Source organism: Delphinus delphis, chromosome 2 (assembly GCF_949987515.2).
Source record: "Delphinus delphis chromosome 2, mDelDel1.2, whole genome shotgun sequence".
Taxonomy (NCBI): Eukaryota; Metazoa; Chordata; class Mammalia; order Artiodactyla; family Delphinidae; genus Delphinus; species Delphinus delphis.
In genome coordinates, this window is record NC_082684.1 from 112,220,682 (window position 1) to 112,246,512 (window position 25,831).

At 50.2% G+C, this 25,831-nt stretch overlaps 1 protein-coding gene and 1 non-coding gene across 3 annotated transcripts in view; both read left to right on the top strand.

The window, feature by feature from the left end:
• Window positions 1-2,343: 2,343 nt before the first annotated feature.
• ST8SIA2 (ST8 alpha-N-acetyl-neuraminide alpha-2,8-sialyltransferase 2) overlaps window positions 2,344-25,831 on the top strand; it is a 58,315-nt gene continuing 34,827 nt past the window's right edge. For both annotated transcript variants that reach the window (XM_060003637.1, XM_060003638.1), the window contains exon 1: window positions 2,344-2,441. In XM_060003637.1, the coding sequence (XP_059859620.1) occupies window positions 2,344-2,441 (98 nt within the window). The remainder of the gene's footprint in view (window positions 2,442-25,831) is intronic.
• LOC132421482 (small nucleolar RNA U109) lies at window positions 23,990-24,133 on the top strand. The gene has a single exon (XR_009518726.1). It is a non-coding gene; the product is annotated as a small nucleolar RNA U109 (small nucleolar RNA).

The window sequence follows — 25,831 nt, forward strand, 5'->3', positions numbered from 1 at the left end:
TGCTTAGGGACAGCATTCCACAATCAACTATCACAAGGGTTCCCTATTATTCTCCGAGTAAAATCCCATCTCAATGACTCTCAGTGCGAGAACAGCCTCCACGTTACAAAGCTCGTGCTACTTCCCAGCAGATGTACTTGAGGGATGTTGCTCTTTGGGTCTGGTTACAAGGATTTCTCTATAAGGGATGGAACTATTCACCAAGTTTCTACTCTTCCTGGCCACTTATAATGACTCCTCAAGTGAGTCCAAAGAAGGAAGCCTCTGAGGCTGGGATGATAACATGGGTCACCTAATAGGAAGTGGAAATAGACTCTATTGTAGCAGCACTTATAGCAGCGACGTTTACCTGACCTGGGATAAATTTAGGATCATGGCAATCTCTCCACGATGTTCCGCATAGTAAGGGTGTAGTTGGTAGAGAAGCAGAGAGCTGGGGAGAGAGAGGCCAGCCAGTTCCTTCTTGCTTTTGCGGGTGATCTTATTAATCAATTATAAGCTATTCAAGAGGCCATAGCTGTACTGTAGCTCACAGCCCCTACCACAACTACAAATTTCCAGGTCTGTCTTCCTCGTGAACCATGAACCACTAGAGGGCAGGAAACATGTGCCTCTCTCTTCTTATGCTCTCTCTAGCCCCTAGCACAGAGCCTGGCACAGAGTAGATGCTCAATAAATACTGCCAAGTGACGGAGTGAATGGATGAGTGATTGAAATGTTAGGCAGCATAACAGCTGTATCCTGTTCTGTCCTCTCCCTATCCCACAATCCCAACCATTCATCTCAGAAAAACAAGGCAAAATGATAACAAATACAACTCCTACACACAAAGAGGCAGAAGAAGGCAAAGAGGCAGAGCACAGCCAGTGCTTTGGAGGGGAAATCAAAAAGGCCCTCTTACCAACCCAGAGTTCTTCTGAAGGGGCTTAGACACTGCCAGCTCCTCTCCAAGCCCCTCTGGGACCTGGCTCTGTATGGGTGGCCCCGGGGGCACAGCCAATCTGCTTCTCCCACTCATTCACCAGGGCTTTCCAGAGAGGACATTCCATGTAGCTTCTCACTTTCATAACCAGCTTGTCATTTCTGGGAAGTTTCCTGATTTCAGGATTGTTACAATTAGTGCAAGAAAAAGAAAATTTGGGCAATTATCTAATTCCAGTAAAACTTAATGGGGCCCTTCCCACCCCAGGCTAATGGTTGGTGCAAAATGTAATTTAAGTTAAGCTGTCTAAGGTTGGGGAAGCATAAAATATTCAGCACGGGGGGCATTACCCCTTGTGGGAGCCATATTTTCTAGCAGACCTTTAGATCAAGATAAGACTCCGGGGCGGGGATTATTGATTTTGCCAGGAGAGGGCAAGAGCTGGTAAGGTGAAGCCCAGCTCAGAATTAGCACCGCGAGGGCCCAGGCAGGGCGGGCACTGAGCCTGCCATTGTGGGTAGAGCAGTCACTCCAGCAGGAGCCAGGGTTCTAGGCAAGGCTGCAAGAGCTCAGTCCACTCAGGGGACTCTCTGGACCCGGTCTCCTTGGGTCTATCAGTGGAGACCAAGATGACCGCCTGAAGGCGGTGGTTTCTCGGCGGTCGAGCACCTCGCCCACAAATTGCAACCTGCATCTCTGCCGAAGTTGGCCTGTCCTGGATATTTCTTCTCCCCTCCCCTTCCTCCACCACCTCTCCTAATTCGTCAACTGCTGAAACATCTGCCTGGCTGAAACGGCCTCCTCGTCGCGCGCGGGGGCTGTCCCCAGGTGTTAGTCTTTGTGTCGGTAAAACTTTGTGAGAAACCGAGGGCGCTGGACAAAGAGCGAGCGAGGGAGGGCGTTTGCCAGCCGGCGGGGTACGCCGGGCGGTGCGCGTTCTTCCCTGGGCTCAGCTCTGTACGCGGACGCACCCGGTGCCCCGAGCCCAGCCTCCTTAAGCGGGGAGTGGCAGGCTCCGGCCACATCCCAGCGCCCTCGGGAGCTGAAAGAAGCCAGGCGGGAGAAGCAAAGGCGGGAGGCTGGACACTGGAGTTGACTGGGGTGGGAGGAGGAGGGCAGAGGAGCTGAGCGAAGCTGTCAAACTGCGCGCGGAGCCCCGCGCGGGGCGGGGGAAGGGAGGGGAGGGGAGTAGAGAGGAGGGGCGGACGGGAGCTGAGAGGGAGCGAGCCGGCTCGCCGCGCCTGAGCAACCCTTGTCTGCCGCTGTCGCCACCGCCGCCGCCGCCGGCCCGGACTCGCCCGGAGCGCAGGGTGTCTGCCCCGCTGGGCGCCGCGCGCGGAGGCTCCCGCGCCTGCCGCTGCGCCCTCCAGCCCCAGCTCCTTGCGCCGGCCCGCGTGGGTCCCGGTGGGCGCGAACCCACCATGCAGCTGCAGTTCCGGAGCTGGATGCTGGCTGCGCTCACGCTGCTCGTGGTCTTCCTCATCTTCGCAGACATCTCGGAGATCGAAGAAGAAATCGGGTAAATAGCTGCGCCTGGGCCCGTGCCGAGCCCTGGCGGGATCTCTTACCACCCCGGTACTCCGCATCCTCCCTCACGCCCGCTTTGTGTGCGCCGCGCCCCCCTGTCGCTCCGCTGGAGAGCCGGGGGACGATTTTGGCCGGGGGTGGCTGTGCAGGGAGCCCGGAACTGTTTGGGGAGCGGAGGGTGGGGGCGCGGCTGCCACTGGGAGTCCCCGGGCAGGGAGCACTGCCAGCCTCCAGCTGGACCGCGTCGGGGAGCGGACTCGCCCACCCTGCCTCCTTGCCTCTGCATGTCCGCGCGCGTTGTCGCCGGGGTCGAGGGAGGGCGCCCGGGAGTGTCTGGGGCGGGCGGAGGGGCCGAGAGTGGAGGAGGCAGGAGTTTCTTTGTCTCCTGCTCGGCCGCTTTGTCGCCTGAGCAAAGTGGGCAGGGGGCGCGCGGGGATCTCTGTGCTGGGGGAGGGGATTCCCGGGCCGGGGCGGAGGGCGGGGTTCTTCACGGGCTCCCGGGAAGGCGAGTGTCCCCAGTACCTACAGACACGCACACGCGCCTCCCGCCGGCCCGGGAGCCCAGCACAGGGGTGTGGGCTGACACCGCTAGAGGCGGAGCGCGCGGGGGTTAGCTGAGATCCCTTCCCCACCCTCACCTGGCTTTGGGCGCTCAGCTAATCCCGCGGCTCCCCCTGTGCCCCCGGGTTCCTGTGCGCTCGCAGCGCCGCGATGGAGACCTTTCGGGAAAGTCTGTACCACCGCCCTCTCGTCTTCGGGGGCTGGGGAGGAGGATGCCTAGCACGCGGTCTAGCCCTCGCTTTTCTCCCGATCTCTCCGGGGGGAGCGGGGGGACCGCGAGCCCCTGCCCTGCCGCCGGACTTCCAAGAGTGCGCGCTTGCGGCGCGGGACGCACCTGCTGTGGGTCCTGGAGGCTGAGAGTCGCGCCCCGCCCCTGGGCCGGCCCCTCTCCGCCACGCCGCTACAAAGAGCCACCAACCCGCTATAGGCAGGAGGGGGAGTGTGCAGCCAGGGTTCTGAGGGGCCCTTTGGAGAGCCTCCTGGCCCTGGGCAGAGAGAAAGTGAGGTCGCAGAGTGGGCAGAAAGTCCCTTCCTCCGTGGGGCTAGTCCCGCACCGCGTGCGCCCCTCCTTTGTCCCATCTGTTATTTCATTCACTATCAGCGCTAGTTGAGGGCTCGCTAAGCTGACAGATCCCTCAAAAGGGAAAGGCCAGTCCTGGTCCAGGATGCCAAGGCCCTAAGGACTCAAACCTGGGGCAGGCGCCACTACCTGCTCTTTCCTTTTCTCCTTGCCCCTTCCCATCTTGGCCACCGCAGAATTCCTTCTGTGAACTCCAGCGCTCTTCAAGTACCAAACGTTTCTCTGCCTCTCCCTCCTCCTCATTCTCGGTTTCCCCAAGAGCTCAGAAAACTTTCACAAATAGTGTTCAGTTAATACACGACATGCTCCCACGCGGAGATAGAGAAACGCTACGTTCTGTAGCTGTTCGCCTCAAAAACGTGGATCGGAAAGGAAATCAGGCAAGACAAGTCTTGAGGTGATGGAGGACGCGGTGGGGAGGGTCTTCCTCTCGGCTCCCACACTCTTCTCCCAGATGTGGGCTCTGCCTGGCCCAGACCCCTTGCTGACCTTGACATGTGAGGGAAGGACCAGCAGCTGCCCATTGTTCTGCTATGAAAACGTAAGAGCTGCACCCATTCAGGCATCCCTCCTTGTCCATTCACTGAACTTTTACCGAATGTCTTCTATAGGCCAGTGACTTTTAAGTTTTCAAATGCAATCAACAAATCACTTTGCACATAATGCTACACTTCCCTGCCAACCTCCCCACATTAGGTTGTTCTAACGGTATCCAGAAATAAGCTGCAAGGCCTGAGCTAAGAAGGGCATTTACATATATATTTAAATCCCAGGGCTCTTGTGCTATGGCTGTGTTTCATTGTTGGGGGGGGGGGGTCCTGCTTGGGCCCACGCTGGGGAAAATTGTCTAACAATTTTGTGTCATCTGGTGTGACATTATCCCCCTTTCTGGTGCCCCTGTCCGCAGGCTGACCCCTGACTTGACCAGTCCTGACCCAGGCCTGAGACCCCTCTCCCGCAGCCCCTCCTCCAGTCCCACCCCCCAGTCTTCCCCACACACTGTTAACTCATCTGGGATTTGCCATAACTGGGGGAGGAAGGATATGAAACAGAGGACCTGAATCCCCGCAGCCCCCTATATCTGTTTTTCAAGCCAAGTTTCAAGCTCAGTCACTTATTTAATCCTTGGAAGCACCCCAACTTTGAGCAGCCAGCGGGGGCTCAGTGCCCTAGTACAGTGGCCAGTGAGGCGGCGCCAGGAGCAGGACTCATCTTCCTCACCCTATGCTTTGCCTTTCCGGGAGACCTGGGATCATCCTCGAGACCACGGTGCTATTGCACCAGCCCTGCCCACCCTTCCCCTACTTGATATTGACCTGTGCTAGGGAAGATTACAAGTTACCTGCCAGTACCACTCCCTGGGAGAAGACAATTCTGTGAAAGGATGGCTATTTCTGGAAGGCAGTGGTGGCACCCTGTGATCTTTTAGGAAGGAAAGAAGGAAGGACGGAAGGAAGGAAGGAAAGAAGGAAGGAAGGAAAGAAGGAAAAATCTCTTCTTGAAGTAAATTTTCCAAGGATTAACACATGAGAAGTAAAAGAGGAAAGACAACTTCATGTGTATCGTCTAGAGGAACAAAACTGAGATATATTTTTGCTAAACTCTTGATTCCTTTTATTGTAAAATAAGGCTTTTGCTGTGGTGATCTCAGAAGTTCTGTCCTGCCCAAGGAATCATATAACGGGTTATGAAGGGCAGGGGTTTTCTTCCAGGGCCTATTTCCCTAGAGACACGTCTCTTCCTAAGTGATGATTTTCAAAGTTCTGTTTCTAAATTGCTTGCTTGGGGAAATGTCTCCCTAGGGCTGAATGAGAAAAAAAAAAATGTAAAATGTTCTTCAAAGCATTCAAAGAGTGAATTCAAATTCTAAATCAGAGATTGGGTGGAGCTTTGGTAAAACAGCCCCCATCAACTCATGCAGCACCCCAAATTTAGAGTCCGTTGGACCAAGTCGTAAGCTAAAACTCTTTTTCTGATTATCCCCTGGGCTTTAGTCTTGAGTGTAACCTTCAAGAGAGAGTTATGGGCATGGCTGTCTTGCCCACCGTGATGCCTTCAGAACCTGACACACAGAAGGCATTCAGTAAACATCTACTGAATAAATATCTTTCTGGGGTCTGGCCCAGTGTTGGGCATACACGGCATCCTTAGGGAAGGCTGACACTCACAGAGCCTTAGGGTGAGAAAGGAGGGCAGGGCTCCCCCTAAGAAACTTCCTCTCTTTTTACAATTAGGATAAATTTGACCCTGAGAAGTAGCATCTCTTATCCAAGATCACACCCTGGCTGGTTAGGGACAGGGCAAGCCTGCACAGGTCTCCTCACTTATAACCCAATGCCCTAGTCCCCAAATGAGGTCTCTAATCGTAAAACAGTTACAGAACTCTTGTTAAAGAGGATGTAGCTAGTAATAACAGAAATCATGGCAATGGTGAAGGTGAAGATGATGGTGGTCATTAACATTCATTTATTTATTGAGTGCTTGCTATGAACCAAGAGCTATTCCAAGTGCTTTATAGACGCTAACACACGTCATCCTCCTGGCAACCCAATGGTCACCTACTAGTGGCGCCAAAAGCTACTATTTGTTGAGCACAAATACTGCCAGACACCGTGCTTACTGCTTTAAAGCACTAGCTCACTCAGTCCTCACCAAACCTCTTGAAGCTAGGTAGGGTGGCTATCTTTAGTTCATCAGTGAGGAAACTGAGGCTCAGAGAGGTTGTATAACTTGCTTGTGATAAAGCAAATGACCCTAATTCTAAGAGAAGCCAAAGCCCCTGTCTTGACTGCCGTGGTATACTGCCCTGTCCTACGAATTCTTTGCCCCGTGCAGTAACATTACATAATAGGTCTCAGAACTAGCCTTCCTAACTCATCCCCCCGCATCCTTTCAAAGGCCCAGTTTTCCTAAGAGCCTGGTCTGACTTAGTAGTTACCTGCTCCCCTGCCCTCAGCGGTTTAGAAGGAGGGAAGTTGAGTAATGAGGATTGGAGAAGGACTCGGGGCTCGTCTCCCCAAAATGCCCCTCTGGTCCAGTCAAAGTTCAGTGTGATGCTATACCCTGGTTTGCCAGACAAGCTCACTGGCCATGGGCCTGAGCATCCCAGACTTATAGGTGGGGCCTTGGGCTAACGCTTCTGAAGGAGGGAAAACTCCCATTCCATTGCAGCCCTGATTCTGATGTCAGTAGAATACGCCTTCCTCACTTCTACACACCACAAGATTGGGCATCCAGGAACCTGGACTAGGTGATAGTTAAAGATGCTTAACAACTGGTCCCTCTCAGGCACTGACCTGTGAGAATGGACATCTGACTGGTCAGAACTGATGCCGTCCAGTACACCATGGTCAGGGTCCTGGTGCCCCCCAGACATCAGACACTGTCTGGGAAGGTAATAGACAAGGAAGGACTAGCTCTGACCCACAGATCCGTGGGCTGGTAACTACTGCCATCAGCTGAGGATGAGGTGAGGTGCACCTTTTAGTGGATGAGTCCAGGTGGATGAGAAAGGAAATGACCTTGGGCAGTTGCAGTCCAGGCACTCTAAGAAACACACATATTCGCACAAGGCCGTGCAACATTTTTTTAAAGCCCACTCTTCGCCCCAGTCCTCATGTACTTCACTCAAGTATAAACATGATTGGAGGATAAAATAGGACAGAAAGAAAGTCTGGTGTTTAACTGACTTGCTCCAAGCCCTTGTTGCCAACTGTTCCTAGCATCACATTTAAATTGCAAATAGATATCCATCTTAGAAACCAATTCACCACTCAGGGCCTCTTTCCCCTTGTAAAGCGGGGTTGCTAGATTTTAAAATTGCTTAGGTTTTACAAATTGGGGCTGTTGTAGATGGCAAATGATCTCAGAGATAGTGGAATTCTCTAAAGGCTCCCATTGCTTTTAGCATGGCGTACAAGGTGATACCTAATCTGGCCCCAGCCTCTCTCTTCAGCCTTCCTGGCCTCCAGACATTCTGTATTGCTCACAGTTCCCTGGAAGGTACCATGACTTCATGCCTCTGTGCCTTTGCACATGTTCTTACTGCTTTCTAGAACAACCTCCTTGCACACACTATTCTTAACCCCACACCCCACCCATCCTTACTTCCCCTCCCTCCTCCTTTAAGGCGAAGGCTAGTATCACCTCCTTTGCAAAGAATTCCAGGACCCCAGATCTTCCTTGGACAGTCTGGGGTAGCTGCCTCTCCCGTGTGTACACTTAGCATCCCATAGTGACAGTATCCTATGGAGATGAACTCAACAATTTTGTTTTATTTTTTCCCTTATCCCCAGCCCCTGGTGATAAGTATATGGTTTAGTAAATAGAGCCCATAAAGTATTTTTAGGATGAACAAACTTGGGCCTAGCACATGGCAAAAGTAAGCATTCAGCCTTTCTGACCCCAAAGGTCTACACGATTCTAATAACAATTAAACACCCTCCACTTGCTCAGAAAGCCCCTTGCTTTTCCCAACATGTGTATCCAGCATGGAGGCCACAGCCCAGTTAAGGGCACAGTTTTCGTTGTCTCAGAATGTTGTAGAACAGGCCAATGGGAATGAAAGCACCTTTCTAATTTGTGAAAGAGGAGGGCCCAGTGATAAGTTTCCCACTGTCAGTGCAGATAAAAAGCAAAGAGGTAGAGCCCCACCTCCAAGCCTCTGTCCAGCTCCTTTTCTCCAGAGAGCCCTTTCTAGCCCTGCCACTGCCAACAGTGCCAGCGCCTCCCCCGTCCTCCTTCTGCCTGGAGAGGAAGTGCCTGCTCTGTCCATCTTTATCACCTTAATGGCTTCCACACTGGCGTTAAGAGCAGACTTAAGTTGGGGCCAACTGTTTCCTTCCAAAGGCTGGTCCCCAGAAAGGATGCTGAACAGAAAGGCTGTGTTGTGTGTTTGAAACGTTGAGGGAGTAAGAAGTAAGAGGTCAGGTTGATGTGTGTCATCTCCAAGATTTTCTCTATTAAGCACTTTTAAGTGGTGTTATGATTTTCAAACACTGGTCAAACCAGGGAATCGTGACGGATTAGCCAAGACTCATAGCAGCTGCAAGGACCCTCAGTGGGTTTCAGGAGCCTCGCACCTCTCAGCTGCCTCGAGCAAAAACAAATTCAAGAGGCAGGTGGAAAGATACAGTGAAAGGAGTAAGGCAGAGGCAGGAACATGAATGCCACCAGGGGGGTGGTCAGGTGGCCGCCTCCTGCCAGGGAACAGGGACAGGTCCACCTCTGCAGGAGAAGCCCCAAGGTGAGACGCTTGGGTGTCATCTGCGCACAGGGAAACCGTCCCCTGTGAATGAGTGACTGCTGGTCTGGCGCTTGTCCTTAAGTGTTGGGATTAGTCACTCTCCTGGGGGGCAGCTGGGCTGGATTTAAATTCTCCCCAGTCTCCTGCAGTTGGTCACTTGGCTAGGAAGCCGCCCAGTGTCCTGACAGGACCTGTTTGTCACAGCATTTTCTTAGCTTCAGCTGTCACAGACTTCGCAGTGGCAAAGGGAACTGCTCAAGGGGTGTCTGTGTTACACACGGCAGGGAGCAGCTCCTCCGGACACTTCTAGCACTTGGAATCCTGATTCGCTGCTCTTGGAAACCCAGCGTCCTGCCTTGCTGTGTGGGTGTGTGTTTGAGTTCTGAAATTGCTCTGTGAGAAGGAAGCTCCTGGCTCTGTCACAGAGTTTCCTCAGCACTTTGCTCTTATTGTTGGAGAAACACGGAGACGCTCAGCTCTGCTTCCTCGTCCCCTTTTAAGGCTCCGGGCTACAATTTCTCCTCCTTCTCTTAGTTGATGGCTGGAGGTTGAAATGACCCTGAGATCAGCATTTCCCAGTGCTGATGGGTGCTCATCCAGAAGGAAAAAAGAAAAGAAAAAATAAAAATAAAAAACACAGTGTAGCCATGACAATTATGTTAGTTTCAAATATGCCAACTGTCATTTCCCAAGAACTATCCTTTGAGATGCTGTTCTTTTTTTTTTTTCTTTTGGGTATTGATGTCCTTTCTCTCCTGAAAGAGGGTGATGGTAGATAGTAGTTGTGATCTTTTTCCTAAACTGAGTCCCCAACCCCAATTCTTTCGAAATGTTACCGATCACTGAAATCTGTAGTCTGGGGTCTCAGTTTACCTTGAAGAGTAAACAGAGGGCATCGCTTCTAGAAACAGGGGCTCATGCCTCATACATCTTTCCTCCGTGGAGGCTGACGCCAGCAGAGAGTGACAACAGTCATGTTTTTGGGGGCGGGTCTGCTGTGTGCCCTATTATAGCCTAGGCACTTTAGCTCTGTTCACACCTGTAATCTTCCCCACAATCCTATGAGGTCCATATTGTTATTATCTCCATTTTATAATGAGGAACCCGAGGCACAGAACAGTTAAGTAACTTGGCCGAGGTCACATAGCTGGTCAGTTGCAGAGCTGGGATGGGAACCCAGGTTCCAGGGAATCAGTAGAACTCTCCCAAACGGACGTACGAAATGACATCCAGTGGGGAAAATATGCATGCTCGTGTTTCCAAAGGGTGAAGCTTGGAAAGAGAGAGGTCTGTGGGAGAGAGAAACCCGGAAAGCAGCAACGCTGGAAGAGAGCTCAGGAGATAGGAAACTAGAGGTGAGGCCGTAACGGCAGCCATATGGCAGCCCAGAAGATCAATGCGATTTAGGGTCACCAGATCCGCAGCATCTTGTTTTGGAATGGTGCCCCCCACTCCACCTTCCCCCTTTCCCTCCCGTCCAGCCCCCTTTTCGTCCCCACCAGGTCTCATCAGAGTGGTTCTGGAGCACATTCGTTTGACCAACTCATTAGAGTAGACACACACACGTACATACACACTGATGGGAGAGAAAAACAGCACAGATGATTAAGACCTGGAGGAATTTTCTTCTGGGGAAAGAGAGAAGGGCTAGTGCAGTCCGCTTCCCGGAACCTGGCAAAGAGGGAAGAAAGTAGGCTGGGAGGGGACAGGCTTCTGCAGGGAGATTGTACAGACCCAGGGAGCCCGTTTCCTGGGAGCTGACATTGTGCCGAGAGCTGCACGGGGCAATCTCTTAAGCCTCACAGCCGCCACGTTTGCTCATCTGCAGATGAGGAAGTAGGGGCCCAAAGGGGTGCCAAGACTTGCTAAGGACACACAGCCAGTAACAAGGAAATTAGGTGCTAGCCAAGATTGCCCGACTCCATCCCCTACGCTGTTCATAGTGACTCTGTGTCCCCGAATCACCGGGCCGCCTGCCCCTGTCCCCCCTGCCTCCCGTCTCCTGCCTTGGGCCATTTTCTGTACCACAAAGACAGTTTGCAAAGGGAAGCTGGCAACATTAGGACTTCAGAAAGGACTCGTGGCATGTCAGGTGAGCCTCCCAAGCACTATGGCGACCGCGCCCTTGGGTGCAACGTCTCAGCAAGACTGAGGGGGGGAGGGGCACACACACCCTTGAGCTCTGTCCTTGCTGCTAGGCTTCCCATCTCCAGTTTCAAGAACAAGAATATTGGCCATGCTCAGAGGAGCGCTACACAGGATTAATTCACACCTTCTTGCTTAGTAAAAGCCAGCGTGGCTTAAATAATGCAGTGGGGAGGCTAAGATACCCGGAGAAAATGAGCTGGTAAATTGATCAGGCGACTTTCGTTTGCTCCTCTCCTGTAAGCAGCAAAGCCCCTCCTACTGCACCTCTGAGGTTCCTAAGTTTGGGATTTAGCTCTAAGCGGACTCTGACTGATGTCCAAACTATACCCCAGTCCATAGGTTTAGTTCCCAGGAGAGGCAAAGAGAAGGGTAAGAGAGAAACCCACAGTGGTGTACAGGTCCTGGCCCGGGTAGAGAGCCTCTTAGACTGCAGCACGAGAGCAACTGCTCCTCCACAAATAGCTCCAGAAGACCAGGACCATCCAGCATTGGGGGTGGAGCCAGCTAAGGCTCTGCAGCCCCTTCCCCAGAGGGTACCGCCGCCAAAGCTCTACCCTCCAGCGTCATTAGGATGACTCCCTTAGGGCTTCTTTGTAAACCTCTCCCAGCTGCCAGCCTGGGGCTTTCCTTTTCTCCGGTCAGTAAGGACTGTCAAGTCTTCCCTATGAGCCAGACTCACTGCTCATGCCTCTGGACACTAGGCCACACCTTTGGAGCCCCTGGGAGCTGCTATGGAAAGACTGAGGCTCTAATCGCTGATGAAACACTTATTACCTGCGTGACCTCAGGCAGGTGGCTTCACCTCTCTGAGCCTCAGTTTCCTAATCTGTATAATGGAGTTACTAGTATCCAACTCACAGTGTTCTGAGGAATAAATTATAAATCGTGGGAATGTAAAATGGTGCAGCTGCTGTGAAAAACAACAGGGTGGTTCCTCAAAAAATTAAAAATAGAATTACCATATGACCCAGCAATTCCACTTCTGGGTATATACCCCAAAGAATCAAAAGAAGGGATTTGAACAGATATTTTTATACCCGTGTTTATAGCAGTATTATTTGCAATAGCCAAAAAATGTCCATCAACGGATGAATGGATAAGCAAAATGTGGTAGGTATATACAACGGAATGTTACTCAGCCTTAAAAGGGAAAGAAATTCTGATACATGCTACAACATGGATGAGCCTTGAGGACATTATACTAAGTGAAATAAACCAGACACAGAGAACAGATATTGTATGAGTCCACTTATATGAGATGACTAGAATAGTCAAATTCATGGAGACAGGAAGTAGAGGGGTAGTTGCCAGGAGCTGCGGGAGGGGAGTTGCTGTTCAGTTGGCACACAGAGCTTCAGTTTTGTCTGCAGGATGAGAACTCTGGAGACTGGTTGCACAGCAATGTGAATGTACATGACACTACTGAACCGTACAGTTGAAAATGGTGAAAATGGTAAATTTTATGTTAGGTGTATTTTACCACAACTAAACACACACACGCACACACACACACACACACACACACAAACGAAAGCGGCCAGAAGAGTGCCTGGCAGGTGCTCAAGACACATTGATTTATTTGAAGAGCATAGTTGTGGTATTAACAAAGCAACGTCAATGTGAGTACTATTTAATTCAGAAAATGATATAGTACAAAAATCATGGTTGGGAGGCAGTAGAGGGAGAAAAAGAGAAAGGGACGTAGACTGGAATTAGAGATACACAAACCATTTCTTTGTTGTGAGCGTATCTGGCTACACTTGCTGGAGGGGGCCCAAATTCCCAACACCTGGGATTTAGGACCTTGGAAAGTGCAAACATACTTTTCGTGGACTCTCTGTAACTACTCGTTGGCCTGCCTTCCTGTCTAACTTCAGTGGAGGGGCCCATAAGGTCTCTGTCAAAGTCTAAACTGCATGGAAGTCAGGGAGTGGTGGGGGAGGGAAGCAGGGGAGAGAGAGGTGGGAGGTCAAGGGTGCCCAGACCACCCCTCCCTCCCAGATCTGGATTCCTAGCTGCGCTTTTCTTACCACCTGCATCAGAGTAGCCATGGTTAGTGTTTTTGGTTCAAGGGAACAGAGAAGGGAGTTCCTGCTGGTCTGGAACCTGCTGAGATACAGCTGACTCTCCCCATTTAGGCTCGTGCCAGGCAACTCCCAGAAGACAACTGGAGTGAGCAAGTGCTGTGGTTTCCAGGGTCAGGCAGTCCCCAAACTGGGGACTGTTACAAACAGTGCCGGCCCCACCCCAGAGTTTCTGATTCAGCAGGTCTGGGGTGGAGCCTGAAAACTGGCATCACTTAACAAGTTCCAGGTGATGCTGATATCTCTGGCCCTTTCGAGGACCACACTTGGAGAACCACTGGGCCTTGTCAATCAAAGTGCGGTCCTCGGACCAGCCACATGGGCTTCACCTGGAGTTTTGGTAGAAATGCAAAATCTCAGGCCTCACCCCAGACCCACACCTGATGAAATCTGCATCAGAACAAGACCCCAGGTAATTTGCTTACACACTCCCTGCACTGGTGGGAAGAATTGGTTTCATGGCCTTCTGCAGAGCCCCAGCCCAAGGCAAAGACCTTGGCCCATCAAACCAGGGGAAACCTGTCTGAGGATCCCTGTTGCCCATCAGAGTTGGCCTTGACTCTCAAAAGAATGTCAGAAAAATCAGTAATGGTTCTTATTACAGCTGGATGCCTGTGTGCACGCTAGGGGTTTTCATACATTATTTCATTATAAAACCCTGGAAAAACCCATTTTATGGATGAGTAAACTGAGACTCAGGTAAAGTAACTGCTTGATAAACACAGAAAAAAGAACTGAATTTTATGAAGGTCTACCTGGCCGTTTCCGGGGTGCCGGGGTTTAGGCCTGTGGATTAACCTTCTTCTCTCCCTTTCACCCTCCCACAAATGAGGCCTGAGGCATGAAGTAAGGCAAGGAGAAATCTTTTTTTTTTTTAATGCAGTTTATTTTCCATTTCATCCATGAGGCTTGTTTTTTTAAATCTTGATTTCAGAGTTAACCCTTTCTTTGCAACTTTCTTGGCCAAGAAGGTCTTAAAACTTGGTTTTTGTTTTTTGGGTTTATTTTAGCCATGCTGTGCAGCATATGGGATATTAGTTCTCCCACCAGAGATCGAACCCATGCCCTCTGCATTGGGAGCACAGTATCTTAACCACTGGACCACCAGGGGAGTCCCAAGGCAAGGAGAAATCTTAACCAAGCGTTGAATTGATTTATTAAATGAGCTTAAGGAGGCCGCAATGTCTGTACCAGAATAACTTTGACCCAGGGCTGGAGCATGTGATAGAAATTTCCAGAGAAGCTGGTCAGCCAAGTATTCCTTGACTGTGTCATTAAGTCCCCTCATGAGCTTGGCTTGGAAGTGATCATTCGCACAGCCGATGGCCCCACTTCACAGTTGGCACACGTGGTTACAGTTCCCTAGGGTTCTTGGGGTTCCTGAGTGGTTTTGGTGGCCTGCCCAGCCAGCAATCTAATTCCAAACTCCATTCTCAGTTATAAAAAGCAGAGGAATTGATGGGGGAGGCCTCTAGGGGCTATGGAAGGCAAGTAGAGGGGAGCCTTTTAAAACCAATCTGCTACTTCAGATAAAGACAGCCTCTGGGCAGGCTGGAAGCCAAGAATTTAATTGTATTTATTTTTGCCATTACTTTCTATTTAGGGCAAGGGATATTGGTATTCTATTTATGGTAATGATATAAAGGTTCCTTTGATGATAATTCATTTAAGTTTTTAAGTGAGTCGATTTAAAGAAAACTATTAAGTCAATAAAGTGGGATTAGCAAAACACGTAAAGGTAGACCCCAAAAATGACTGAAGTCGATGCTGTGATGATGTGGCTGCTTTACTTCTCTCTGTGACCATTATCTGCCCCCTTGGCAGCAAAGCCGCCACAAGTCCTTGTAAAACTTCTATAGAGAGTAAGTGAGTTAATCTTCCAAAAAAGTACCTAGTTACAGATACGATTTCTCATTGTATCTGGGAAATTGCCCAGTGCTCAAAAAAAGAATTCTCCGATGAAACAACCTTGTGGATGACTCAAAAGGCAAGGATGATTGAGCCCTGCCACCAACTCCCAGAAACACCACTAGGTGAGACTCCCGTCTTACAGTCTCCCGGCGCCCTCTATATTTTCCTCCTCACGGTTCATATTTCTTGCATGGTGCCTTTCCTGCCTGGTAGATTGTAGCTTTAGGAGGGCTAGAACCATTTCACATCTGTGCTGCGTTGTACTTTCAGCCCCTTGCACAGTGCCTGGCAGAGAGTAAGTGCTGGTTTGGAGAATAAAGGAAGGAAAGGAGGGAGGGCAGGAAGGAGGGAGTTAGTTCCAGAGAGAAGCTCAGAACAGCTCCTGCCACCTACATTCTGCAATCATTTATATATTCCTTTCCGTGGCCAAAGGAGAGAAAATATGATGGTTTATATCAGCTCCCACATGATTGTCTGATTTGAAATCCATTGAGTTCCGTCTTGGTTATAGATGAAACGCACTTTTCCTTTTCCCTGATTCCTTGGAGAAAAGACCAGCCCACTGTTAAAGGTTTCTTAACAGGGTAATTCATGGTGCTATATACAAGCTCCACGGCCTGGTACACAGAAGCCAGAGGACCGGAGGGATGTGGATGTGGCCAGAATTGGGAATCAGGTGCACTGGCTCCTGGCAGGCTGAGATCGTGCTGATAACAAAGAGATTAATAAGGGTCTGCAACCTCCTCCATCCTGTAGCATCAAGGAGGGTTTTTAAATCAATGCCGGTCTGGCTGGCTTAATGGTACCTAATCTTACCTTTTGAAGCTGGAATATTTGAGAGTTGAGATCAATTGAGATAAAATAAAGCAAACTGTGTTGACTTTTGGGTTTGGGGTCTTCATCAGATTCCCATTGTGTAGCGTTGTTTTTATTTTCTGTCTTGGAAATAGGTGGAGATTAGCCACTGGAGAGGGTTGTTCTGCCTGGACCAGGTGATGGTATATTTACTTCTGTTCTTCTTTTTTTCATCTTCCACAAGAGGATTCTCCATGAGGGAAAGATCCATTTCTAGCCTGTTCATCTCCATATACCCAGGGCAAGTCGCCCAGTAAATGCTCAATGACTATATCTCAAGTACAGCGCTTTAGTGTAACCAGCACACTCTCTGCCAGGGGCCAAGTCTGCTGGAAAAGTCAGTCTGTTCCCAATTAGGTGCAGAAACAGCCGCCTTACAAGGCATCCCAGTGCCCCTGGAGAAAAGCCGCAGGAAGGCTCCCTGGTACCTGGTTTCCGTGACTGTTACCACGAGTCTGGTGTGGTCATCACAAAGCTGTGTGAGCAAAATGCATCTGATTCGTCACACACAAGGGCTCCCAAGCCCTGTGTGAGATGCTGGTGACAGGCGAAGATGAACCCAGCACAGAAAAAATGCTTGAGGAGTTTGTGGTCTGATGGAGGAGAAACTCTTGAAAGTTTAGGCATTTCTCTGGCCAGAGGCTCCGTACATTTTAAAATATTTATTTATTTATTTTTGGCTGTGTTGTGTCTTCATTGCTGCACGTGGGTTTTCTCTAGTTGTGGCGAGAGGGGGCCGCTCTTGGCTGCAGTGAGTGGGCTGCTCATTGCGGTGGCTTCTCGTTGCGGAGCACAGGCTCTAGGCAGCACGGGCTTCAGTAGTGGCTCGCGGGCTCTGGAGCACAGGCTCAGCAGTTATGGCGCACGGGCCCAGCCACTCCACGGCATGTGGGATCCTCCCAGACCAGGGATCGAACCCTTGTCCCCTGCATTGGCAGGCAGACTCCCAACCACTGAGCCACCAGGGAAGGACCCCATACATTTTAAAGGATTCTCAAAGGATACCACAAAGCTGAAGAGGAGCTGATATGAACAGTTGAGACCCTTGAAATGTTGTGAACAGGAATGTGCATCACACATCGTCCTGTGTGAGGATGAGAAACATGTCTGGGGTGAGTGAGAGCTGGGAGATCTGCCACCTCAAGGGCAGGCCCTAAGCTCTCAGGGCCACAATTTCCCCATCTGTAAATGAGGTTCAACAACCCCACAGGTCTTCTCTAGCTGCAAAGCATCACCACTGGATACCTTCCCTGTTGAGTGAGTCCAGACTCACTGGAAATAGCTAATCCTTTTTCTATGCCTCTAAATTCTTTGCCCTGAAATCTTAGAGAAGGGCAATAAGTAGGTGCTGAGCTATTTTCACCTACCACCTGCTCTACATTTAAAAGGGGAAAAAGCCACTCTAAGGGAGGTGGAAGGCAAACTTACACACTGAGGGTCTGCCACATGCCAGGCATCGCAGTGGATGCTTTCACATCTCAACGAAGCCTCTTGATGAACTGGCAAGGCAGGCTCAGCAGCATCTTTATTCCCTGCCTCTCAGTACCACTTGGAGAATCATTCTATTACAGCAGGATGGGTGTTCCTGATAAATTATGCTCAATGTACCACATTTTAGAAAAGCATGTGAGTGTATGTAATAAAATATAGAAAAGCTGGCATCAGTCATAGCTCAATTGGAGGATTTCGGAAGCCTTCTTCCTTCAGTTATCAGGAAGATTCATTATCACCAGCAAGCATCTCAACCTAGTAAGCGTCCCTGTCCTCAGTGGTGAGCCCTGCCATGTCACAGAAGCAAAAACTGACAATATTGTGCTCCTAGTGATGATGATTCAGATCTGTAGGAGCTCCAAAGAGGGAGTCCCCACAAAGGGCGGTGGCAAGAGAAACATTTTCTAGACAAGGTGGGATCAGGGTGGGAACTTGAAGGAATGGTCCAAGACTTAGCTGGAAGAAGAATGAAATTGATGATCCAGATGGGGAGAATGGCCTGAGACAAAGAAGGTTCAAGTGCACATCAAAGAGCTGTTCCTACCTTTGGGGCTTGGCTGGAGTGGGGGGCTTCGGGACGACCTGAGGGTGGAGGAAAATACGATAGGACAGGGGGTGCAGAGCCAGGCTGTCAGGAGCTGAGGAACTCACACTTGATTCTTTGCGGGGTTGCTTTGGTCTAATCTGGGGTCCAAAGACCTCTAAAGAGTCTGTGATGGGTTTTAGGAGATCCATGAACCTCTTGAAATCTTAGGCATTTCTCTGGGCAGAGGATCCATACATTTTAAAGGATTCCACAAAGCTGAAGAGGAGCTGCTGTGAACAATTGAGACCCTTGAAATGTTTTGAACAGGAATGTGTAGACTGTATGTTGCTGGAAGGGGCAGAAGCTAGGGAGACCACCCAGGTCATCTATAGGAGCAGCATGGAGGGTCTGGGCTGGGGGGTAGGGGCTACAAATGGAAAGGAAGAGAGAGCTAGGGAGTCTTGGTTACAGAGGAGAAATGACAATACTCTGGGATGGTCAGTGATGGCCAAGCCCACTGTGGGTATTGGAATCCAGAGGGAAAGCTGTGCCTTAAGGTCCAATGGTGAGTTTGACTTTAAACATGATGATTTTAACAGGATAGAGTTCATCTGCGTAGGAACGAAGACATTTAAAAATCATTGAATCACCAATTATTGGAGTGTAGGTACAAAAGATGCCAGCCAGCCCATTCCCCTGTATTTTCCAGGTACAGCGATGACACCCCAAGATGGGAAGGGACTTGTCCATAGTCACCTGGATGGTGGGCAACTGTAACCAATATGTAAGTGAATAATATTTCAGAGAGAGGTCAGAGCTGAGATGGAGATCAGAAGCCATTTGGAGGGAGACGGTTGAAGCCATGAGTGTAGCCGTCTTTAACATAGCAGAGACCCCAGGATTAAGCTTCGGTCTTTGCCCTCATTTAGAGAGTTGGAAGGAGGAACCAAGGGAGCAAAGGGCATGGAGAAGGACAAAGAAGTGAGGGGAGAACCGAGAGACCAAAGCTGTGACCAAGGTGGGGCAAGCGCCCCCGGCGGAAGGGCGCATGGGATGAGGATGCTCCAGGGCCACTGGCTGGGGCATCAGCGGGCTCTGGGTGACAGTTGAGAGACCTCTTTCCTTGGTGTGGTGAGGTGATGTGAGATTTCAGAGAGGTCCCTGATAAAAGGGGGCCATGATTACAGTCTGGCCTTGCTAGAGGTTTGAGAGGCAAAGAGAAGCAGGTCGAGAGCAGGACCAGGCAGAAGGAGAATATTTTTAAAATTAAAAAAGTGTATTTGTAAAAATAAGGTAAAGAAGCAATGAGGGGAGAGAAGGAAAGAGGGAGAGGTTATATGAGAAAGTCACAATCTTGAGGAGAAAATGGGACCAATAAACAGAGGTGGGGATGAAGATTCAGAGACCATCTTCTGGGGCGAGGAGGGCCCAGAAACAACATGAATTTTACATGAGGGAAGATTGGGATCCATTCACCCATCAGGCTCCTCTTGCTTTGGGACCATGGCTTGTGCAGACCCCTCTGCCTGATGCTCTTCCCACAGCCCTTTCGAGTCTGCCCTCCTCGTATTCTGGGGTTCTGACAAAATGCCACCTCCCAAACAGCTCTTCCCTGCCTGCTCCCAAGTATACCCTCAGTCTCTAATCACTGCTCCTCCTCGTTTCTTCTTAGCATCACCCAGCGTATGGATGGGCGGTTATGATTCTGTTCCTTTGCTGCAGTGTTTCCTGTATGTGTATGTGTGTGAGTGTTTCTTGTCTGCAAATTTCAATTTTAAGCACCTTCAGACAGGAGACTGTCTCCATCCCCCATTGTGACCCCAGAGCCCAGCCCGGGGCCCATCATGCACGTTAATTAGAACAAAAAGAAGAGAAGGAAGAAGAATTCAGCCATGACCTACTCTCTCTTCTCAGAAAAGTTTAATAGGAACAACAATAAAAATAAAATTTAAAATAGCATCTGTCAAGCTGTTTATACGTAATCATTATCTCTTTTACTCTTCATGGTTTACTCATTTTAAGAGGTGAGGAAGCTCCGTTTTCCATATTCCGCTAGTGAGGGTGGAGTTAGGGATCTCACCAAAGCCCATGTTAACGACAGTGTTGGATGACAGAGGCATTTCCATCAAGAAAACAAGAGGCTAGATCCCTTTCTCCCATCCCCTCTGCCAGGGGATGGGTAGGCTCTGTGTATCCTCTCCCTGCTCCCGCCCACAGCATCACCTTGTTCTGAATGTGCCCGTGCAAAGCGTGTGCAGGTGTTCTACTATCTAGAAAAAAAAGAAGGGTTAAATTTCCTGTCCACCTGTCAGTCGGGAGGTAGAGAATTCTCTTTGCCTCTTGATTATTCTAAACCTCAAGGAGGGGCCGGGGTGTCCCCCTTCACCCTAGCCTTCTCCCCTGGCACTTTCTACAGGAATGTGATGGCAGGAGAAATGGAAAGAGGGTGAGGCTCTGAAGCAGCCCCCAGATGCAGAGCCCTTAGTGACAACTTGGGCCACTGTCCCCTGGGCACCGTCCAGAGCCACCAGCCCAGACCTTGGAGGTAGGCAGGCCTGTGGCTGTGATGCCGCCTCAGGCCCCAGCCCACCCTGGATGTCTGGCCTGATGCTTAGGGCAAGAGGAGAATCAAAGGAGGGGGGCTTCCTGTTAACCCATCTTTGTTCCTCTCCTTTGTACTTCTTTAGAACAGGAACCAGGTTCCCAGCCTTCTGCACAGCCTGAACTTCCTGTCCAAAGCTGCTGGAAATATTCAAAGTGTTAAGGTCAAAGTCTCCTAGAATGAGGAGTGGGAATCAAGAGGTATGGAACAACCCCGGGTCACTTGGACACTCCGCTTGTCCTGACATGGCTTCACACCTCCTCCTCTAAGCTGTGGCAGCTGGAGTTGCGGGCATGTCTGGAGTCAGGTGTAGAGTCCCAGGTACGATGCCCGCCTGGCCCTGCTCTCTGGCTTCTCTTCTGGGTTTGCTCCCGTTACAGCATGCCCCAGTTCTGACTGAGCTAAGACTTTCACCACCACTCCACCCCAACCTCTTGCACCAAGTTCCTGATTTGGAGATAATCCGTCAGACAGAGCCAGGTTCAAATCCTGCCCCAGCTCCCTCTTCCCTGTAAACCCTTGGATATGATGCTTAACATCCCTAAACAAAATGGGAGTCATAAAAAGGCCCACCTCTTAGGGCTGCGATAGGGACAAAAGGAGAAAATCCACAGTGAGGGTTTGGTCCGTGTCTGCCCCGTGGTAAGTGCCTAGTCAGTGTTAACTCTGGTCACGGTCGCTTCTCCACTATCCGTCTGAGCAGATGTCTCAAGTCCCCATTCAGACACCCGATTCTAGCATCAACCTGGACACAGCCTTGGGTGCCAGCATCTTCCCTATGCCCATCCGCATCCCACCCCCCACCTGCTACCAGCTGCAGTGATGTTTGTTGGCTGATGTCACTTTCCGTGCCCTGAAGCAACAGGGCTGGAGTTCATTTCCTCCACCCTGAGCACTGTCTCGGGGCTTTTCTCAAAGGCAATCAGAAAGCAGCTCACAAGGGGGACCCAAAGGGCAGAACCCCCCCCCCCCAGTTCCTCCCCAGAGCCTTGGACTCCCACAGAACATGCGCTGGGGAGTGGGGATGGAGACCACAGCTCACACCTGAGGCGTTAGGGCTGAGTATCCCTCCAGAGCCAGGGCTGGCTTTCCATTACTAGTCTATCAGTTAGTGATTCAATCAGCAAGTCCAAGAAAGCAGCCTTGTGCCACATCATAGGGAGAATGGAGCTCCCAAATTTTCTTTTCCAGAACTTTTGTCTTCTGAATATTGTGTGTGAGGTGGGGACGACGGTGCCTCTGGGTGTTCCTCTTCTGCTCTGGTTGATTTTATCAATAAGCATCTTGTCAGTTGTCATTGAAAGGGAGCAAGGAACTAGTACTCCCTGCCACTTCCTATACACCCTCAGGTCCCGTAGCGTTGCTGTACCTGGCATAAGTGGGGCTTCTGAGTCAGGGAAGGTCATGGAGAAGGTGACATGAGCTGAGTTTTGCTACCTGAGTAGGAGTGGGTCTAGGGATCTCAAACTCAAATGCCTTCAAGGTCTAGGCAGGTCACATAAATAAGTGAAACAGTACAGTGTAAGACAGTAAGGAGTGATGTGGACTGTGGGAAAATATAGTTTATACCCCGCCCCCAAAGTGAGGCACAGCTGCTTCTCATCTCCACCAGTTACTATGGTTCAGGGTTCTGATTGTTCAAAAGAAGCCAAAACTTAAGATATTTTACAATGACTAATCCCTTGAGTTTTTACCATTGGCCTCTTAATCCTAAAAGATTTAACATTGTGCAAGCTCCCCAGGCCAGATACGACCTGGGGCTGGCAAGTCATAAACTCTGAATTAAGAAAATGGAAAACAGAATAAAGGGTTCTGGAGAGAGAGGATAACGTTCAAAGGCACAATCTTATGATCTGACTCACACGTTCTGGAAACTGCCCATTGCTTGGTGGAGTTAGCAGGTGGATGTGTGAGAAAGTGAAGATGAGGACTGACTCAGAGTCTTCTGTGCTATGCTAAGGAACCCGAACTTTATTTTGAAAGCAATGGGGCTCGGTGAGGCCCATTTTGCTTTATTTTGAAAGCAATGGGGCTCGGTGAGGCCCCCTTCCAAGGAGGAAGCGCCATGTTGCACTTTGCATTTTGGAAATCCGGGTCCCACGTGGGAGCGTTTGGCAAAGGATGACTCTCTGCGGACAGGGAGGTAAGAGAGAAACCATGGCGGGGAACCTGAGGGAAGGCACCTGCTGTCCTCAGGTGGGAGAGTCTGAAGGCTGGGTGATCTTGGGGAAACCTGGTGAGAGAGGATGGAGAGTGTCCACAGCACTCTGCATGACTGGGTGGGTACCATTCCCTGAGGGAAACCTGGGGGAGAGCAGGTTGGGGGTGTGAGTGCCGGTCAGGTCTGAGGACTGTGTGGCGGTGACTAGGCTGTTCTGTGATTCTGGAACCTGAAAGTGCATCAGGAGTTGTGGGCATATAGATGAACAGTGGAAGCCGGGGCTTCTCAAGGGCTAAGGGTGGGCTCTGAGCAACCCTGACATCTAGGGGAAGGGCCTAGGAGGAAGGCCTGGGAGGGAGCAGCAGGGAAGAGTTTGAAGGAAAACCTGGAGGAGTGTTGACACTTGATGAAGGAGGAGGGAATCTAGGACCTAAGGGACATTTCAGGGTCTCGTTCAGGAGAACTGTTGTGTCGTCAACCCACTCAGGGACCAGGCCACACCCTGTGGGTCCCACTGGGGCTCCATCCGGCACAGCCCCGTGGCTGGTGGATGGACCACACCCAGGTCTTGGCAACATGACTGTCAGATGTGCCTCTCGTGCTAGTTAGCTGAGCACTTCTTTGCTGAAGAAAAGAAAGTGCACTAATTTAATCTCGGGCAGATCTCCCCACTGGACGGCCGCAGAGCCATCCGACAGAGCAGCAGCAGCGGTGAGAATCACAGTCCTGCCACAGATAACACATTCCATTTTCTTCCATCCACCGCTCCTGATTTCTCCCTAATGGACCATGCTGTTGGAAGGCAGCTTCCCTGAGGACAGCTGATCTGAGGGGCCTCAGCAGAGTCCACACGCAGCAGTGGTTTCTTCTGACCCCGAAGGCAGCAGCCATCGCCTTCAATAACAACACTGCAACTGACATTCACGTCTGCCCGGAGCTTCTTGCTTTAATCCCACCACAGGACCCCGCTTTGCAGAGAAGGACCTCAAGACCTCGAGAGGCCAAGGGCTGCAAAGCTAGAGCACGTTGGGAACCAGAACTCCAGCACCCTTACTGACGGTCCCGCCGTCCTCCTTCCAGGTGACGGCAACATTCCCTGAGTGGTGTCGGCTGTCGGGGGGGAGCCGCATTTATCCAGGTCCCGCAGAGTAGGGAAGGGGACAAGACATATCAAACACCCAGAAGAAAAGTGACTTTAAAGTCGTCCCCAACCCAGGTGCCCTCCAGGGGTTTTCTCAGGAAAAGGCTGCAGCTGTGTTAATAGGGAACACGGCCTCTCTGAATGCAGGTCTGTCAAGAAGTGAACAAAGGGGAGGGAAGAAAGGCCGGCTTAAGGCAGAGAGCTTTCAAGTCCCAGCGAGGCGGGTTCAAGAGCAGAGCACGGCCCGTCGGACAGACGTTCTGCTTCTCTTTAAAGAGCACGGATTTATCCACACCGTGTGACATGAATGAAATGAGAAGTTTTCAGGGCTGCCAACCTCTCCGTTAAGGTTCTGCAGTGGTATATTTCTAATACAATAAAAAAACGGAAAACGACAGCCAAGGCTAACACTGTGTCTGCAGCAGGAGGCCGCAGCAACTGTCAATAGTGGACGCTAAGTGACGGGCCAGTGGAAGCGCTACGGTTTGAATGTTTGTGTCCTCCACCCCGCAAATTCACATGTTGGAATCCTAATGCCCAATGTGATGGTATTTGGAGATGGGGACTTTGGGGGTGATTAGGTCATGAGGGTGGAGGCCTCATGAATGGGGTTAGTGCCCTTATAGAAGAGGCTTCAGAGAGACCCCTCACCCCTTCCGCCATGTGAGGATAAAAGACGTCTGTGACCTAGAAGAGGGCCCTCATCTGGCCATGCTGGCACCCTGACCTCAGACTTCCAGCCTCCAGAACTGTGAGCAATCAATTGGTGTTGTTTATAAGCTCCCCAGACTACGGTATTATGTTCTAGCTGCCCAAATGGACTAAAATAGGATTGAATGAATTTTCATATAAAACTCTTCCTAAGCGTAGTTTTTAATGGCTAGATCACATTTTGTCCTTATTGGTGTGGTGCCAGTGGAGAATCTGACTTGAATATTTTCCCAGTTAGCTCACCAAGTGTCTCGCAACTACTTGTTGAGTAACCTTTGCTTCCTCTTAAGTCTCTGGCATCTCTTTGACTGTGTATTAAATTCTTACATGCAGCAGGTGAAGGGCAGGGTGCAGGAGCCAGTGTTCTGCAGGCACATGTGGTTGGACTATATGCAAACTGAATCCCTGCTCTGACAGTTTATTTGCTGGGGGTGACCCTGGGCAAATCACTTAAACTTTTTGAGCCTGCATGTCCTATTTCTAAAACCAAAATATGAAAATTAACATGCCACTGGTACAGTGCCTGGCACAGGGTGGAGCTCAAGCAAATGAAGTTATTAATACTTTTCACTGTTCTCTTGGAATCCACATCCCCTTCCTAAGGATGTGTTTTGTTAACATGTACGTCTGGGACTGGGATTGTCACCTGGAATAATGAAGCCATCGCTCTTGGGGAGTAAATTTTGGTGGGGGCAGGAAGATGTTGACAAAAATATTCAACCATATTTTTTATCTGAAAATTTTATAAAACTAATATTTCGTAAGAAAAATATTTTCTATATTTTGATAGAAAGTAATGCTGGACAAAATCTTGTTGGGTGTGAATATAGAGAAAAATTGAGATTTTTTTAATTGGGGGGCACCCTCTGTTAGGGGAACAGAAAGAATCAAGGGGGGTTTTTATGTCGTTATTAATGGAACCTTAAAGTGTTGAGAGGAGTGTGGTTTAAAATAATGGATTTTCAGAGCCAGAAGGAATCTTAAAGATGCCCTGAGGACTCTAACCCTTCTCTTCACTTGGGATCGTTTATCATGACCCTTCCCAGTAGCTTATTTCCTCCAGCGGGAGAAGGTTTGTCCAGGGCCACCCTGTGGCCAGAACCAGGAAGTCCCGACTTTACTTATCCAGGAAGGAGGACGTGCCACCAAACGTTGACAGAGTTCAAATAAGATGGGGACAGACATGCCCATCACAAGGTGTTCATACAAGAGTGCTTTTGATAGAGTGTTGGGGACATGAACCAGAATGGAGTGGTAGGGGGGAGAGGGTGGAGCAAGGAATCGCAGACAGTGTAGAAGTTTGCAAAGTGCTGGAAAGAGACAGAGAAGTAGCTGAGGGGTGTATGAAAGGAAAGTTGGGTCGTTT